General features: G+C 48.5%; 1 protein-coding gene across 25 annotated transcripts in view; it reads right to left on the bottom strand.

Annotated features, from left to right (window-relative positions):
* Positions 1-13,871, bottom strand: part of PTPN5 (protein tyrosine phosphatase non-receptor type 5) — a 63,008-nt gene that overhangs the window by 24,927 nt on the left and 24,210 nt on the right. For 15 of the 25 annotated variants that reach the window (XM_065528398.2, XM_074014051.1, XM_074014053.1 and 12 more), the window contains one exon: positions 13,717-13,793. In XM_065528398.2, coding sequence (XP_065384470.1) covers positions 13,717-13,793 — 77 coding nt within the window. Of the gene's footprint in view, positions 1-13,380; positions 13,509-13,716; positions 13,794-13,871 lie in introns of all 25 variants that reach the window. The other 10 variants (XM_074014057.1, XM_074014062.1, XM_074014065.1 and 7 more) reach the window with 1 other exon arrangement.

Genomic DNA, 13,871 nt, shown 5'->3' with positions numbered 1-13,871 from the left:
TAATAAAATGGTTCTATCTGAAATTGCAAACAGCTTTGTTGCTGCAAACAAAGGCTCAGTTCTTTGTGCCTCTTTGGCATGGAGGCCCACAAGTACGAGGGTGAAAAGGGTCAATGAAACTCTGAGGGTGTTGCTTCCCCCAGCAGCTGCCCATGCTGAGAACTAAAAGAGCTGACAGCAGAGGCCCTGGGGCGGTGAGATACCAGAGGTCTCCAGTGCCTGACACTTAAGCACAAATGCTTGGGGAGGAAGGAACAGACTTAAGAGAGCATCTTGCTCCATCCTCTCATTTCAAAGATGAGAAAACTGATGAGATCCAGAGAATAAGAGGCAAAACCAGGACTGCCATGCTCATCTTTAAGCCTCTAGAGTTCAGTTGTCTCATTAAGCTAGCACATGAAGTTCAACAGGGATTGCCTGTGGATATCTGGAAGGTCTACGGCTTGAGGCCCCATGGCAGTGGAAGGCTGGGTCCTGGCTTGGGGCTCTTTGAAGGGTCCTGTTAAATGCCCTCAGAGGTCTAGGAAAGTCCAGGTGACAGGACGTGAACTCTTCAGCCCAAGGTGCCCCCAGGACAAATCCCAAGCCTCCAGAGGCTGCCACCATCAGATGGTCTTTGCAACCTGGGAGGCTCACACCACGTTCCCAAGGTGTCAGGGGGCCTGGACTCTCTGGCTGTGTGATCTTCGGCATCTATCTCACTACCTCAGGGGGCCTTCCAAGTGTTCTGTAAATTCAAAGAGTGGGACTAGGAGTCTTTCAGGGTCCTTCTATCTCTAAAGATCCACTGTTACTTAAAAATAAATCTGAACCTCTGCTTTAGTTTAATTCAATGGCTTCCCTTTATTCTTAGGATAAAGACGAAAATATTTGCCCTTGCCATGGCTAACAAAGGACCACCATGCTCTGGCCCCTGCTTACCTCCCCAGACTCTACCCACACCTTCTCCTGGTTTTCTCTGGTCTGGCTTCTTCCAGATCCTCTGTTGGAACCAGTATGGGAAGCAGAAAAGTCTGGAAACTGGTGGTTCTGCTCTAGGATGTAAATGTCAAGGAAATCCTCACACAGTCCCCAAGGGAGCATGTAAGCCAATGTTCTCTCTTGCGCTACCTGTGGTGGGGGCTGGGGAGTACAGACATCTGAAAGCCCCTGGCTGGGGAGCTGGTGGGCCAAGTGTTCAGGGACATGTTGGGGAGTGCTGTGCAGCCCTCAGGAGCAAAGGATCAGAGTACCATGGCACCGTGGGGTAACTTAGAAACACAGTGTTGAGTAAAAAGAATGAGATTTAACAGTACAATATGCACAATTAAAAATACAGACACAAAAAACATCACCCATTCTGCAAGGGCAAATAGCAACAAAAAATACATATTAAACCCATTAACTACAGAGAGAAGGGGCACAGCAGTGGGACATAAAAGTAAATAAGTGAATAAAACTAAAGAGAGAGCCTCTATGGCCCACTGGAGATAACAGGACCATGCACTGAGGAGTATGATGGATAATGCTCTAGAAACTCTTGAGAACCACCTTTTCCTCTCCGAGTAAATCCAAAAACCACTGAGTTGGAAGTTGAGCCAAGGTCCAATGGGGGAAACAATGAACAGAAATTGAGGGCCCTTCATCCTGTCTGCATCCTGGAACTGGGAGAGCTGGAGAGAGAGAAATCCTGGCTGTTTGGGAATCAACACCTCTGAAGGGAGAAAGACTCATGGACTGAGCTGCAGCAGAGCCAACTGTCAGGGAGACCCCTGGATCTCCTCTCCTCTGAGCTGGTTCACCAACATGACCGCTGAGTCATTTTCTTGACTTTCTACAGGGAGAGGGGAATTCTATGTCTTGGTGGCTGTCTCCAAGAATAACCAGCCCCATTAAGATCCCTGGGGTTGGGTCATCCCCAGGTTTCCACCTGCCAAGCTGAACCAATCAACCCAGAGGGTGGTGACTCAACTGAGAGGGCCCCCTCTCTCATCAGCTATCACTCTTGCTTGGCAAGGATTAGTTACTATTTTGGAGTGGCCAATCATTTTTCCTTAATGATTTTAGAAAATATGAAGACCTGCCCCTACAATAAAAGCATAAAGAAAAACCAAGTCATCCATACTCTTGCCTCATTGAGAAAGGCGTTGGTTTCCTTTTGATGTATTTTTCTCTTGTTGTGGGTGCACTTTTACCTTGTGCATCGTTTTGTACGTAGGCATATCCTGAGACTATGCCCCTTTGGATTACAAGGATTCAATCTTTCTTTCTTTTTTTTTTTTTTAAAAAAAAGACAGAGTCTCACTCTGTCACCCAGGCTGGAGTGCGGCTCACTGCAAGCTCTGCCTCCCGGGTTCACGCCATTCTCCTGCCTCAGCCTCCCAAGTAGCTGGGACTACAGGCGCCCGCCACCACGCCTGGCTAATTTTTTTGTATTTTTTAGTAGAGATGGGGTTTCACCATGTTAGCCAGGATGGTCTCGATCTCCTGACCTCGTGATCCGCCAGCCTCGGCCTTCCAAAGTGCTGGGATTACAGGCGTGAGCCACTGTGCCCAGCCTACAGGGAGTCAACTTTTAAGTAATATGGCAGACAGCCTCCAAGGTGGCCCTCAGTGAACCCTGCCTCCTGGTCTTCACATCCACGTGCAGTCCCTCCTACGTGGTACCAGAGTGAGTCTTCGTGACCAATAGCACACAGCAGAAGTGAAGGCATGTCACTTCCAGGATTAGGTCCTAAGAGACTGTGACTTCCATCTTGGACACAACTCTTGCTCCCTCGTGTGCCTTCTCTTGGATAACTCACTCTGTGGGGAACCAGCTGCCCTGCAGTGTGGCCGCTGAGGCAGCCTGTGGAGTGGCCTGTATGGTGAGGTACTGAGACCTCTGGCCCAGAGGCTGCAAGGAACTGGAGTCTGCCAATCACCTGTGAGTGAGCTTAGAAGTGGATTCTTCAAGGCCGGGCGCGGTGGCTCAAGCCTGTAATCCCAGCACTTTGGGAGGCCGAGGCGGGTGGATCACGAGGTCAGGAGATCGAGACTATCCTGGCTAACATGGTGAAACCCCGTCTCTACTAAAAATACAAAAAAAAAAAAAACTAGCCGGGCGTGGTGGCGGGCGCCTGTAGTCTCAGCTACTTGGGAGGCTGAGGCGGGAGAATGGCGTGAACCTGGGAGGCGGAGCTTGCAGTGAGCCGAGATCACGCCACTGCACTCCAGCCTGGGAGACACAGCGAGACTCCGTCTCAAAAAAAAAAAAAAAAAAAAAAAAAAAAAAAAAAGAAGTGGATTCTTCAGCCACAGTTGAGTTTTGGGATTATTGCAGCCCTGGTCAACATCTTGAGATGTTGTGAGAGATCAGGCCAGATTGACTTAGACCATGTGGCTAAGTCATTCCTGGTTTCCTAACTTAGAAACTGTGGGGGATAAGAAATGTTTTTATTTGTTTTGAATTGCAAAGTTTTAGGGGTAATTTGTTATGTAGCAAAATATAACTAATGTAAGCGGTTTATCCCTCCCTCAGGTAATACGGACTTTCATAGCAGGCTGCATTCCCATTGAGGAGAGACAGGCCTAAGAGGCTGGGGGTTGCCCTGCTGCTGGATACCAGGACCCACTGGGAAGCTACTCAAGACTGGCAGAGGGTGGCACTGGGCTGGGTAGAGGACTAACGCACAATTCCAAATGGTCTTGCTTGTGATTGATAAAGGTTTGTCTCAAGCTAGGTGATGTTCAACAGGGATGTGGGAAAAAAGATGGTCTTTTTTGGGCCAGACGCGGTGGCTCATGCCATCAAATATAAAAAAAACTATATTTTTATATTCTCCTAAAATATAAAAACTAGCCATGCATGGTGGTGTGTGCCTGTAATCCCAGCTACTTGGGAGGCTGAGGCAGGAGAATTGCTTGAACCCAGGAGGCGGAGGTTGCAGTGAGCCAAGATCGCGCCACTGCACTCCAGCCTGGGCGACAGAGTGGGACTCTGTATCAAAAAAAGTGAAAAAAAAAAAAAAAGATGATCTTTTTCAATATCTAATAGTCATGTCAGGCACAACCCAAATAGGGCTGAGAGGGGGCAGGCTAGTGACTGGTCCTCAGAAGAGGGATGCTCTATGCAAAGCCTTGTCTTATTTAGGAAAATGGTGTGCAATGGGAAATTCTGGGCAGGCTTCTCATCTGTATTTTAAAAGGCAACATTACCCCAGCTGACATCTGGCTTATGTCTGGTTCAGACAGCCTTGTTCCCTCTTTGCTGGTAACTCTTCCTGATACCTTACATCCTTCACTTTTTTTGTGTGTGTGTGTGAGACAGATTCTCACTCTGTCACCCAGGCTGGAGTGCAGTGGCATGATCTCTGCTCACTGCAACCTCTGCTTCCCGGGTTCAAGCAATTCTTGTGCCTCAGCCTCCTGAGTAGCTGGGATTACAGACACAAGCCACCATGCCTAGCTAGTTTTTGTATTTTTAGTAGAGACAGGGTTTCACCATGTTGGCCAGGCTGGTCTTGAACTCCTGACCTCATGTGACCCACCCATCTCAGCCTCCCAAAATGCTGGGATTACTGAGCCACTGCACCCAGCCCATCCTTCAGGTTTTAATCACTTGGAATTAAAAATAGCACCAAGGTCCTAATAAACATCCCCACCTGTCCCATGCATCATTTTCATACGTATGTGTGTGAAATTCCAAAGTTTAGAGATGTAAAGTGATTCAAGCAAGATCCAAGCTCAAAAGGGGCAGAGTCCAAATTCATTCACATACAGGGCTTCTGAATCCAACAATAAGAAACCATAAAAAAATGAGCTGTGAATAAGACTTTATGGTTTACAAACCCCATTCACATCCATTGTCTCACTGAATTCTTATAACTCCCATGAAAAAAATTGCTTCTCATTTCACAGTGGAAATGCCTCATGAGACAGATGGAGCAATACAGGGGCTCGTCCAAGTCCATCAGTGAAAGGCAATGCCCAATACAAGGGCAGACACACTCAGCACTGTCCTTACAAAAATGTCCCTCATCCTGATCTCACGCTTTGAAGGGCCCTGCTCCAATCCGCCACCAGGTATGCTCCTCCTCACAGGTTAGGAGTCCAGGGAACCAAAGGGACATTCCTCCTGTAAGGCCACATATTCACACTCCACACCCACCCCCCCCAACAAGATTCCCTGGTCAAACGGTCCTCAGCCTGATTCCTGGACCTGGTGGCCCTCTTTACTGACTGCTTTATGAGAGTACACCATGCTGTGTGTATTCCTAGAACTGGCTAAGGTGACTGTTTGCAGGAGGTGTGTTTGGAGATGTGTGGGCTGGGGTACCCATCTACCCAAGTGCTCATGAGTGTCCTTATGGTGCTGGACAGAGCTGGGGTGGGCTGGAGACTGGCTTTCCCTAGACCCCATATTTTGGTGCAGAACTCAGAATTCTCCATTTGAACCAGGCTTTTAAACTCCTTACAAATGAGTATTTGTCAGGGTGGAAGGACAACATATTTCCTTTCAAAGCTTATCAGCTTGCTTCCAAACAGTTAGCTATCCAGACATAACATATACAGCCTTACAGATGTTAGGGGTGGGACTGCACACAGTTGTGCTCTTTGAAGTGGCAGGGAGGAGAGCCAAAGAAAAGAGAAGGGCAAAAGAGCCAAAGATTTAAGCAACAAAGGGTCAGTAGCTCACATAATGCAAGGTTGGGGAAAAGAATGAGACATGAGATGAAGGCCGAGGGTAGGAAGCTTTAGGAGCGGAAGAAGTTAGTGTTAGGAGGGATGTGAAAGCTTATAAAGAGGAAGTTCAGGTGGATGAAGGATGGCCACAGACTCTCTGTACTCCTCCTATCCAGAGGTGGCATTTACTTCCCATCCCCTGGATCTAGGCTGACCCTGTGACTGGCTTTGATCAACAAAATGTAGTGAAGTGACCCTGTGTAACTTCTGGAGCTGGGCCTTCTTTTTTTTTTTGCCCCTCTTAGAGTGCTCCTTCTGGATAATCACATAAGAAGTCCAACTACCACGAGACCATCATGCTGTGAGGAAGCCCAAGGTAGGAGCACTGAGGTGCCAGATGTATAATAAAAACTTTCTCGGACATTCTATCCCAGCACAGAACGAGGTGTGTACAGCTGAATGAGTGACCCCAGCTGATGCCACATGGAATGGAAGAACCACCCATCTAAACCCTGGCATGACCCTCCAAGTCATGAGCAAATAAAATGGTGGTTGTTTCAAGCCACTACGTTTTGAGATAGTCAGGCAGCAATAGACAACCAAAACAGATGCTGAGATCTGAAATGAAGAAATGAGCTTAAATGGAAGGATGGGTTTTTTTTGTTTTTTGTTTTTTGTTTTCCCCCAGATATAAAGAACTTTCTGAGAGCTGGGGTGATTTGTCCCTGAGCCAGACCAAAGAGAAAGGTAATGGCATCTGTCACTGCATATCTTAGGAGTATGATGGATGCTCATTTGTCTAAAAGGGCTTTGGCATCAACCTTTGAAGATGCAGGGGACTGGACCAGATGCATTCCTTCTTTCAGTTGCAAAGACTGTCTTTAAGTGTCATCATACATCCAGGCAACTCCCTAGAATATGAGAACTGTTTCTACCCTGGTGAAGGAAAATGGAGGATCATTCTCCCCACCAACCCTGGCCCCTTGACTATGTAAGCAGAAAGCACTCCTGGCCTGTGGCTGTGCTGGTTCAGTGAGGTCTCAGACCTGCGATGGGGAGTCAAGAAGGACCACCGGCTACACTACCCCACTCCACTGCTGTAGAACTGGCCTGGACCTGAGGCCCAAGCCCTGGGCACAGGAACACAAAGATGCAAAGGTTTTTTTTTTGTTTTTTTTTTTTGAGACGGAGTCTGGCTCTGTCACCCAGGCTAGAGTGCAGTGGCCGGATCTCAGCTCACTGCAAGCTCCGCCTCCCGGGTTTAAGCCATTCTCCTGCCTCAGCCTCCCAAGTAGCTGGGACTACAGGCGTCCGCCACCTCGCCCGGCTAGTTTTTTGTATTTTTTAGTAGAGACGGGGTTTCACTGTGTTAGCCAGGATGGTCTCGATCTCCTGACCTCGTGATCCGCCCGTCTCGGCCTCCCAAAGTGCTGGGATTACAGGCTTGAGCCACCGCGCCCGGCCTGATGCAAAGGTTTTTTTCTGTTCACATTCCATATCCTGGAACAATCATCACCGTCACTATTAGCTACCATTTATAGAGCACTGTGTAATAAGCACTTTACATCCATGAACTCATTTAATCCTCACAAAATCTCTGTGAAGATCTCATCATGTTACTACCCTTATTTTAGAATGAGGAATTTGGAACTCACAGCAGTTAGATAATTCACCTCAGATCATGCTGTTGGTCAACAGTAGAGCCGGGATTTGAACCCAGGTCTGTCTGCCTGGCCATAGCACCCCAAGGCCTAACTAGATGGGCTCCATCCTGGTGTCTGAGAATAGTTAGCCTCACTTTTGCTGACCAGTGGGCATCTGGGATGGTACTTCCTTTCTCAATACAATGGCACTGTTACAGAATACTGCCCAATTAGTGTTCTTAGCACATCCAAATGGTGTTTCATTTTACTTTATCCATTCTGAAGACTCAAGTAAAAAACTCATTGTACTATCAATGACAATAAATATCTCTAAATGCATTTAAAGTCTTGAATGAAAACAGAACCATCAATTCAACAAAGAAATAAAAATCAACAGAACCTCTACCACTGAGTGTTGACAGCTACCGGTGATATCTTAGTACTACTACAACCAGGTCCATCTTCTTGAAGTTTGTCCATTTGGGCTCTTGCACCTGCTCACAGACCAGCTTGAACCAGTACTAAGCACCACTCTGGGGGGCTTTGTGAAAACGGGCTAGCTGATCAGGGATGAGGCCCATTATGAGGTAAACCCGCTCCTTAAAATGCTTGACACAGCAGGTTCCTGAAGACATGAACCAAGACCCTATTCATGTTCTAGGTCACTTCTTAGAGGAAGCCTTCCCTGACCCACCAAGATAGGGTTGCATAATGGCTGTACCCTTCCATGGCACCCTAAACTCTTTAGGAGCAGGGACCCTGTCTGTCTTGTCACTGTATCACTAGTGTCTGGCAAGCATGGAACATGGAGTAGGTGCTCAATAAATTTGAGTGGATAAAAGAATCAGGCTGCCTTTTCAACTGACCTTGTTGGCTACTGGTGCAAGACCTCATCTGTGGCATGGTGGGAAGGCTATGCACGCTATGACCTGTTCCTTGCTGCTGGTCAGAGATAGGTGCTGCAGGATTAGGGTGACAAAGCTTTCCTTGATTCAGGCCTCCAACTCCTTTACTTTAAAAACTGGCACTCGGGATGGGCAGTGGCTTCTTGCTGAGACCTAGACCTTGTCCTCGGCCTGAAGGGAGGGTCCACTGAATACCCACAATGATACAGAGCAGAGTGCCTAGGGCTGGACTGGGGACAGGTTGCAAGACATCAGGATCTAAGGTGGAGAGTAGGTCTCAGAATCACCAGCCCAAGAGGCCAGCTGTTCCTACCAAAGGTGCAATGGCCTACTTAGGCCTTCAGCATACTCATGACCATGCATAAAGCCAGCTAATCATGACACACTGAAATCTCAGGTTGGTAGGGATTGTCACGGCTCCCGCCAGCCGCCCGCAGAAAGGCTCCAGGAGTACTCTGTTTCCAAGAGCAGTGTTGTCCTTAGACCTGGGCCCTGGGCCCCGTCTCTTCTGTCCATGTCACTCCCCATAAGCAGAGAAGTCCACAGGGCTCAGGATATACACTCAACTAGAGTCTCTTACCATCTGGTGTCCATGTTCCCCTTTCCAGGCTATACTCTAACTACTAGGACTTCAGGATTTCCTGCCCAAATGGCTTGAAGCCTGCACGGGTCTCTTGCTCAGGTACATCCCTGTGAGGGTAGACAGTCTCCTGCTTATGCATCTTCAGGTTGGAGGGGTGGCCAAGGGGTAGCTATTAGGGTGGAGTGTGGACCAAGCTTGGACATACAGACTGGCCTGCCCACATGCATGCATGCAAGCGACGGCCTTTGCAGTGCAGGACTGAGCAGGTGTGGTATACGGTGAGGGTCTTTATTGGTAGTCTGACCTTGGTCCCTGCAGGCCTGCCCACGAGTCTGCATGATGAAGATGCTGAGAGCAATGCCTGGCGATATTGCTGTATTCCATGTGCTGGCCCCCACTGGCACCCACTGTTGCTTTATCTATCTCCTTCTACCTTGTACCTCCGTGGCAACTGCTGGGAGCTAGGACTATACTGGGCTAGGCCTGTACTGGTGCTGGTTGGGGAAGGAGTGGAGGCCCCAGCATTAGCAGTACCGCCTGGTGTCTTGCAAATGTGAACACCTACACATAGAAGAAGTGAGAGTGTGAGTTTGAATGCACCAAAGTGTTTGGGTGACTATGAGCAAACGAAGTGAGCAAGAAAGGAAGAGTGAAAGAGAAAAGGAGGGTGACCACATGAAAAAAAGTGTGTGCACGAGGGAGGAGAAAAACACATGCATATGCATGTGTATGTGCATGGGGGTACAGAAGGCAGTGGGGTAGACACTCAGTGCCCCCACAGTACCTGGGAGCTGGGCATGACTGAGAGCCTGGGAAGAGGATAGAGAATGGAGAGGGAGAAAAGGAGTCTGCCTAGTCATTTTTGAGTGTGTGTGAAGAAGGGGTACAGTTGTGGGAGAGAGAGAAAGACACCTAAGGAGGGAACGAGAGAGCAAGCACATCTCCAGGAAGCAAGCAGAGTGGAAGCCGCGGGATGGAGGGATGGAGCTGAGAGAGGTGAGTGTGCAAGAGGAAAGCATGCAGGTGTGTGAGCCTGGAGGTGTGCGTCCGCCCCTGCAGGGCTGTGTGAGACAGAGGGAGGCCACGTGTCTGGGTGACTGCGTGGGTACATGCATGTGCATCGGGGAGCATGCGGCTGTGACAAGTGAGCACAAACACGAGGGTGCGAGCACACTGTGAGGTGTCCCAGGGGCTGTGAGGCAGCATGCCTGGCCCTGGGCATTGTGGCAGGGGGTGCCAGGGGGTGTTGGTGATGCTGAGGATGTTTCCACACCAGAAAGCTCTGAGGGAACTGTATGACCTGCCCCGTGTTGGCTCAGATCTGGATGACCACGGTGGCTGGGAATGTTGGCCATGATGCCCCTATCCGGAGGTGGGTGTGGGAACGAATGAGCCACTAGGCATGGCTGGCCCTCACTCTGCCTCACCTCTGGGCAAGACAGCCAGGAGGGGAGACAGTTCTTGAGGGCTGGATTTTTATACCATCATTATGCAATTGCCTGTAGTGCTCATGGGCTCCTTCTAAAGGCCTAACACTCCAACTCCCTTGGCCTACAAACCCCCATTTCCTTTTATGTCCAAGTTGCAGTACAGGTCAGTGTCCTTTGCAAACATTTGTGGAAGTTTACTCTACACCAGGCTGTGGTGTAGAGCAGAATTCCACAAATTCACAATATGAATATACCCTATTCACAGTGCCGAACCATCCCCCAGTTTTTTCCCATCCCTCTCTTCATGGCTTTAATTGTCTTCACAGCACTTACCACCATTAGCCAAACTATGTGGCATGACTTACTTATTTGTTGTCTATTTTTGCCTTAATAGCAAATGTCTGTACAGCATTTGCTACATGCCAGGCACTGTGCTAAACTTTCTGTTAATTCACTGAATCCTCTAACAACTCGACACAGCACTGAATATTGTTCTTGCTATATTGTGAATGGGAGGCCCAGAAGGATTCAGTAGCTTGTCCACTGGTAAGTGGTGGGGCCAAGCTGAGGTCTGGAGTCCCTGCTCTTGACCAGCACATAATCCCGTCCTGGGAGGGTGGGCCATTTTTTCAGTTTGGATTTCTATTTAATCTCTAACGCTTACAACAGTGTCTAGCACACGTAGGTGCTCAATCAGTAGTGACAGAATGAAGAAATGAGGGAATACATGCTGGACATGGAGGATGCAGAGATGAAACAGAGAGGCGCTTGCCTTCAGAGAGCTCATGACCCCATGGAGGCGGCAAATAATTACTGCAATCCCCTCTGAGGATGGCATCATGGGAGTCTAGAGGGTCACACAACTTGCTCGGCCTCTGCAAGCAGGACTTCCCAGAGGAAGGACACAGATGGGGACAGGCACAGTGACATTGTCTATCTCCTCCAAACTCCTATCTGGCACAAACACACCTTAACTCTTTCTGCCTCAGTCCACAGGTTGCCAGAAGACGACAGTAGTTCCATGGGGACAACAGAGGCAGAACAAGGTAGTGAGTGGTGAGGACATGGGCTACTGAGAGAGACTGCCTGGAGTGAATCCTCCCTCTACCAGCTAAGTGACCTTGAACGGACTGCCTAAGCTCCCTGGGCCTTAGTCCTCTCATCTGTAAGATGGGGGTAGCAAATGACACTGATTTCCTAGGATATTACATGACCAATACTCTTCTATTCTACACTGGTTGCTGGTTTTCGGGGAGAAATGGGAGAGAACATTGGGATTAACATATTATGCTTATTACTGCAAGCCTTTCTGCTGTGGCTTCATCTCATTTTGCAGAAGCAGCTCAGAGCCAAACTTGTCCATGAACTTTCCTTAGGGAAGGGACTATGTCTGTTTTATTTACCACTATATCTCTAGCACCTATTACAGAACCTGAGACCCAGCAGGTGCTCATAAATACTTGAGTGAATGACTGACTGGTAAAATTTATTTATTCCCCCAGGACCCTTGTGAGGATAAATATTCATATTGCTATTGTTTCTATGCACAGTTGAGGGACTGGAGCTCCAGCAAGGTTAAGGGACTCGTGCATAAACACACAGCCTGAAGCAGAACAGGCAGACTCAAACGTCAAACCCCATGCTCTTTCGTCCTCCACACCGTGCTACTCTCTGAACTCCTGCTCATCCTGTCCTATTTTCTGCAGATTTCTTCTAGCCAGTGGGGCCATCCCTGATTGTAGCGTCATCTCCGAATTCTATGACTCATATCTGAATCACAGAACCGTTTAATAGTTGAAGGGAACTTCTGATGTCATCTGGACCTCCCACCCATTGTGGAAATTTCCTCTCCACTGTCTATCTATCCAGTACTTGAATGCCTCCTGTGACAGAACACTCATTTCTCCTTCTGGAATTATCGAGTTCTATGACTGGACAGAGAGTTCTGTGTCTATGGGCCAACAAGCCTGTCTTTGATTTCAATGCCTTGGGCTTACGTCATCCTAAGATACACAGAATAGATCTGCTGCTCCTTCCACAAGACAGCCATTCAGATATTCAGGCAGTTCTCACATCTTTTCAGAGAATTCTCCTCTTCAAGACAGATGGCGTCCGTCGTAGACTATCTCAACAGGCTGTCTGAAGTGTTTTGAGCAATGGCACCCCCTACTGGTTAAGGTATGAACTGCACCAAAGGGCTTCCTCAGGAGCCGGGGCACTGAGTGTGTGGTATGAATAAAATACCACTTATTTTGAAGAGTCATCGCTTTAGACTCATACCTGATTGTTTCCAGTGTCTGTCTTAAAGAGTGTCACATGAAGACTCCATTCTAAGGTTCCTTGCCAATCATGAGGTCTCTGACAAGCTACAGGTTTGGGATTTCAAAGTTAAGAGTTCAAAAGACTTTTCTTCTTCTTCTTTTTTTTTTTTTCTGGATGGAGTAACGCCCTGTTGCCCAGGCTGGAGTGCAGTGGCGTGATCTTGGCTCACTGCAAGCTCCGCCTCCCGGGTTCACGCCATTCTCCCGCCTCAGCCTCCCAAGTAGCTGTGACTACAGGTGCCCGCCACCACGCTCGGCTAATTTTTTTTGTATTTTTAGCACAGACAGGGTTTCACCGTGTTAGCCAGGATGGTCTTGATCTCCTGACCTTGTGATCCGCCCACCTCAGCCTCCCAAAGTACTGGGATTACAGGTGTGAGCCACTGTGCCCGGCCCAAAAGACGTGTCTTCTAACAAAATGTTTGGAAGGAGAGATATAAAAATACATGCTGTGTTACAGGATTATGGTGATTTTTCTTTTTTCTATTTGTATTTATTTTCTAATATTTTGACAGTCAACCTTTTGTTATACGAAGGAAAAGAACAATAAAAACTTATTTAAAAATGTGAAACTCTCCCCCCCACCTTCTTTTTCTTCCTTCTGAGGCTATTTATCATGGCGTGGGTCATGGGGCTACAACTGGGACAAGCTGCCACCCTGTGGACAAGAGTGCCTTGGTAATGTCTCCATGGTGGCTGCAATGGCCTGGCTCCCTGCAAGTGTGGTCAACTGGACTCAAGCAGCACAGTTTCACCCTCGAGCCGGGCTTCTCAACAGGGAGGTCAGGTAGTTCTCCACATCCCCCACCCCACCCTTGGCTCATGCTGCCTTCAGGTTTTGTTTCCTATCCTTACCTCTTGAAGTCAGCCCAGCACTGAATGGTCAGTGGTCATTCCCTAGGAGCCCCGGACTCCCCAGCTCTTCATCCTTCTCTTCACTTCCTAGCACACCCTCAGTGGCCTGCTCTTCCCTCCATGTGAGCCTAGAGCAGCTCCAAATGATAACAGGTCAGAAGGCATCAGGGATTAGAAAAACAAGTCCCCATTTAAACGAAGAGCTATGGAGCAGCCGCATGGTTTTTCTCACTCAAGTTCACAGCTAGCTAGGCTTTACTCCAGCCCCGGCATCAGCCGGGGCATTCTCTCTCCGCTCTGAGGTCTGGGGAGGACCTGGGTGCTGGGAAGACTTACCCGGTAGCCTCTCACTGCAGCACATGTCCAGGGCTCCTCCCTCGAAGTCATCAGCAGCGTGGTTCTCTCTCTCACTCCTGCAGCAGGATGGAAAAGGTGAGATGACGCTGTTGAGCCAGAATCAAGACAAAAACCCTGAGCAAAGATAAGAAGCC

The sequence above is a fragment of the Macaca fascicularis genome, chromosome 14 (assembly GCF_037993035.2).
Source record: "Macaca fascicularis isolate 582-1 chromosome 14, T2T-MFA8v1.1".
Taxonomy (NCBI): Eukaryota; Metazoa; Chordata; class Mammalia; order Primates; family Cercopithecidae; genus Macaca; species Macaca fascicularis.
Note: the sequence above shows the minus strand (reverse complement) of the source record. Positions and strands in the feature narration are given on the sequence as shown.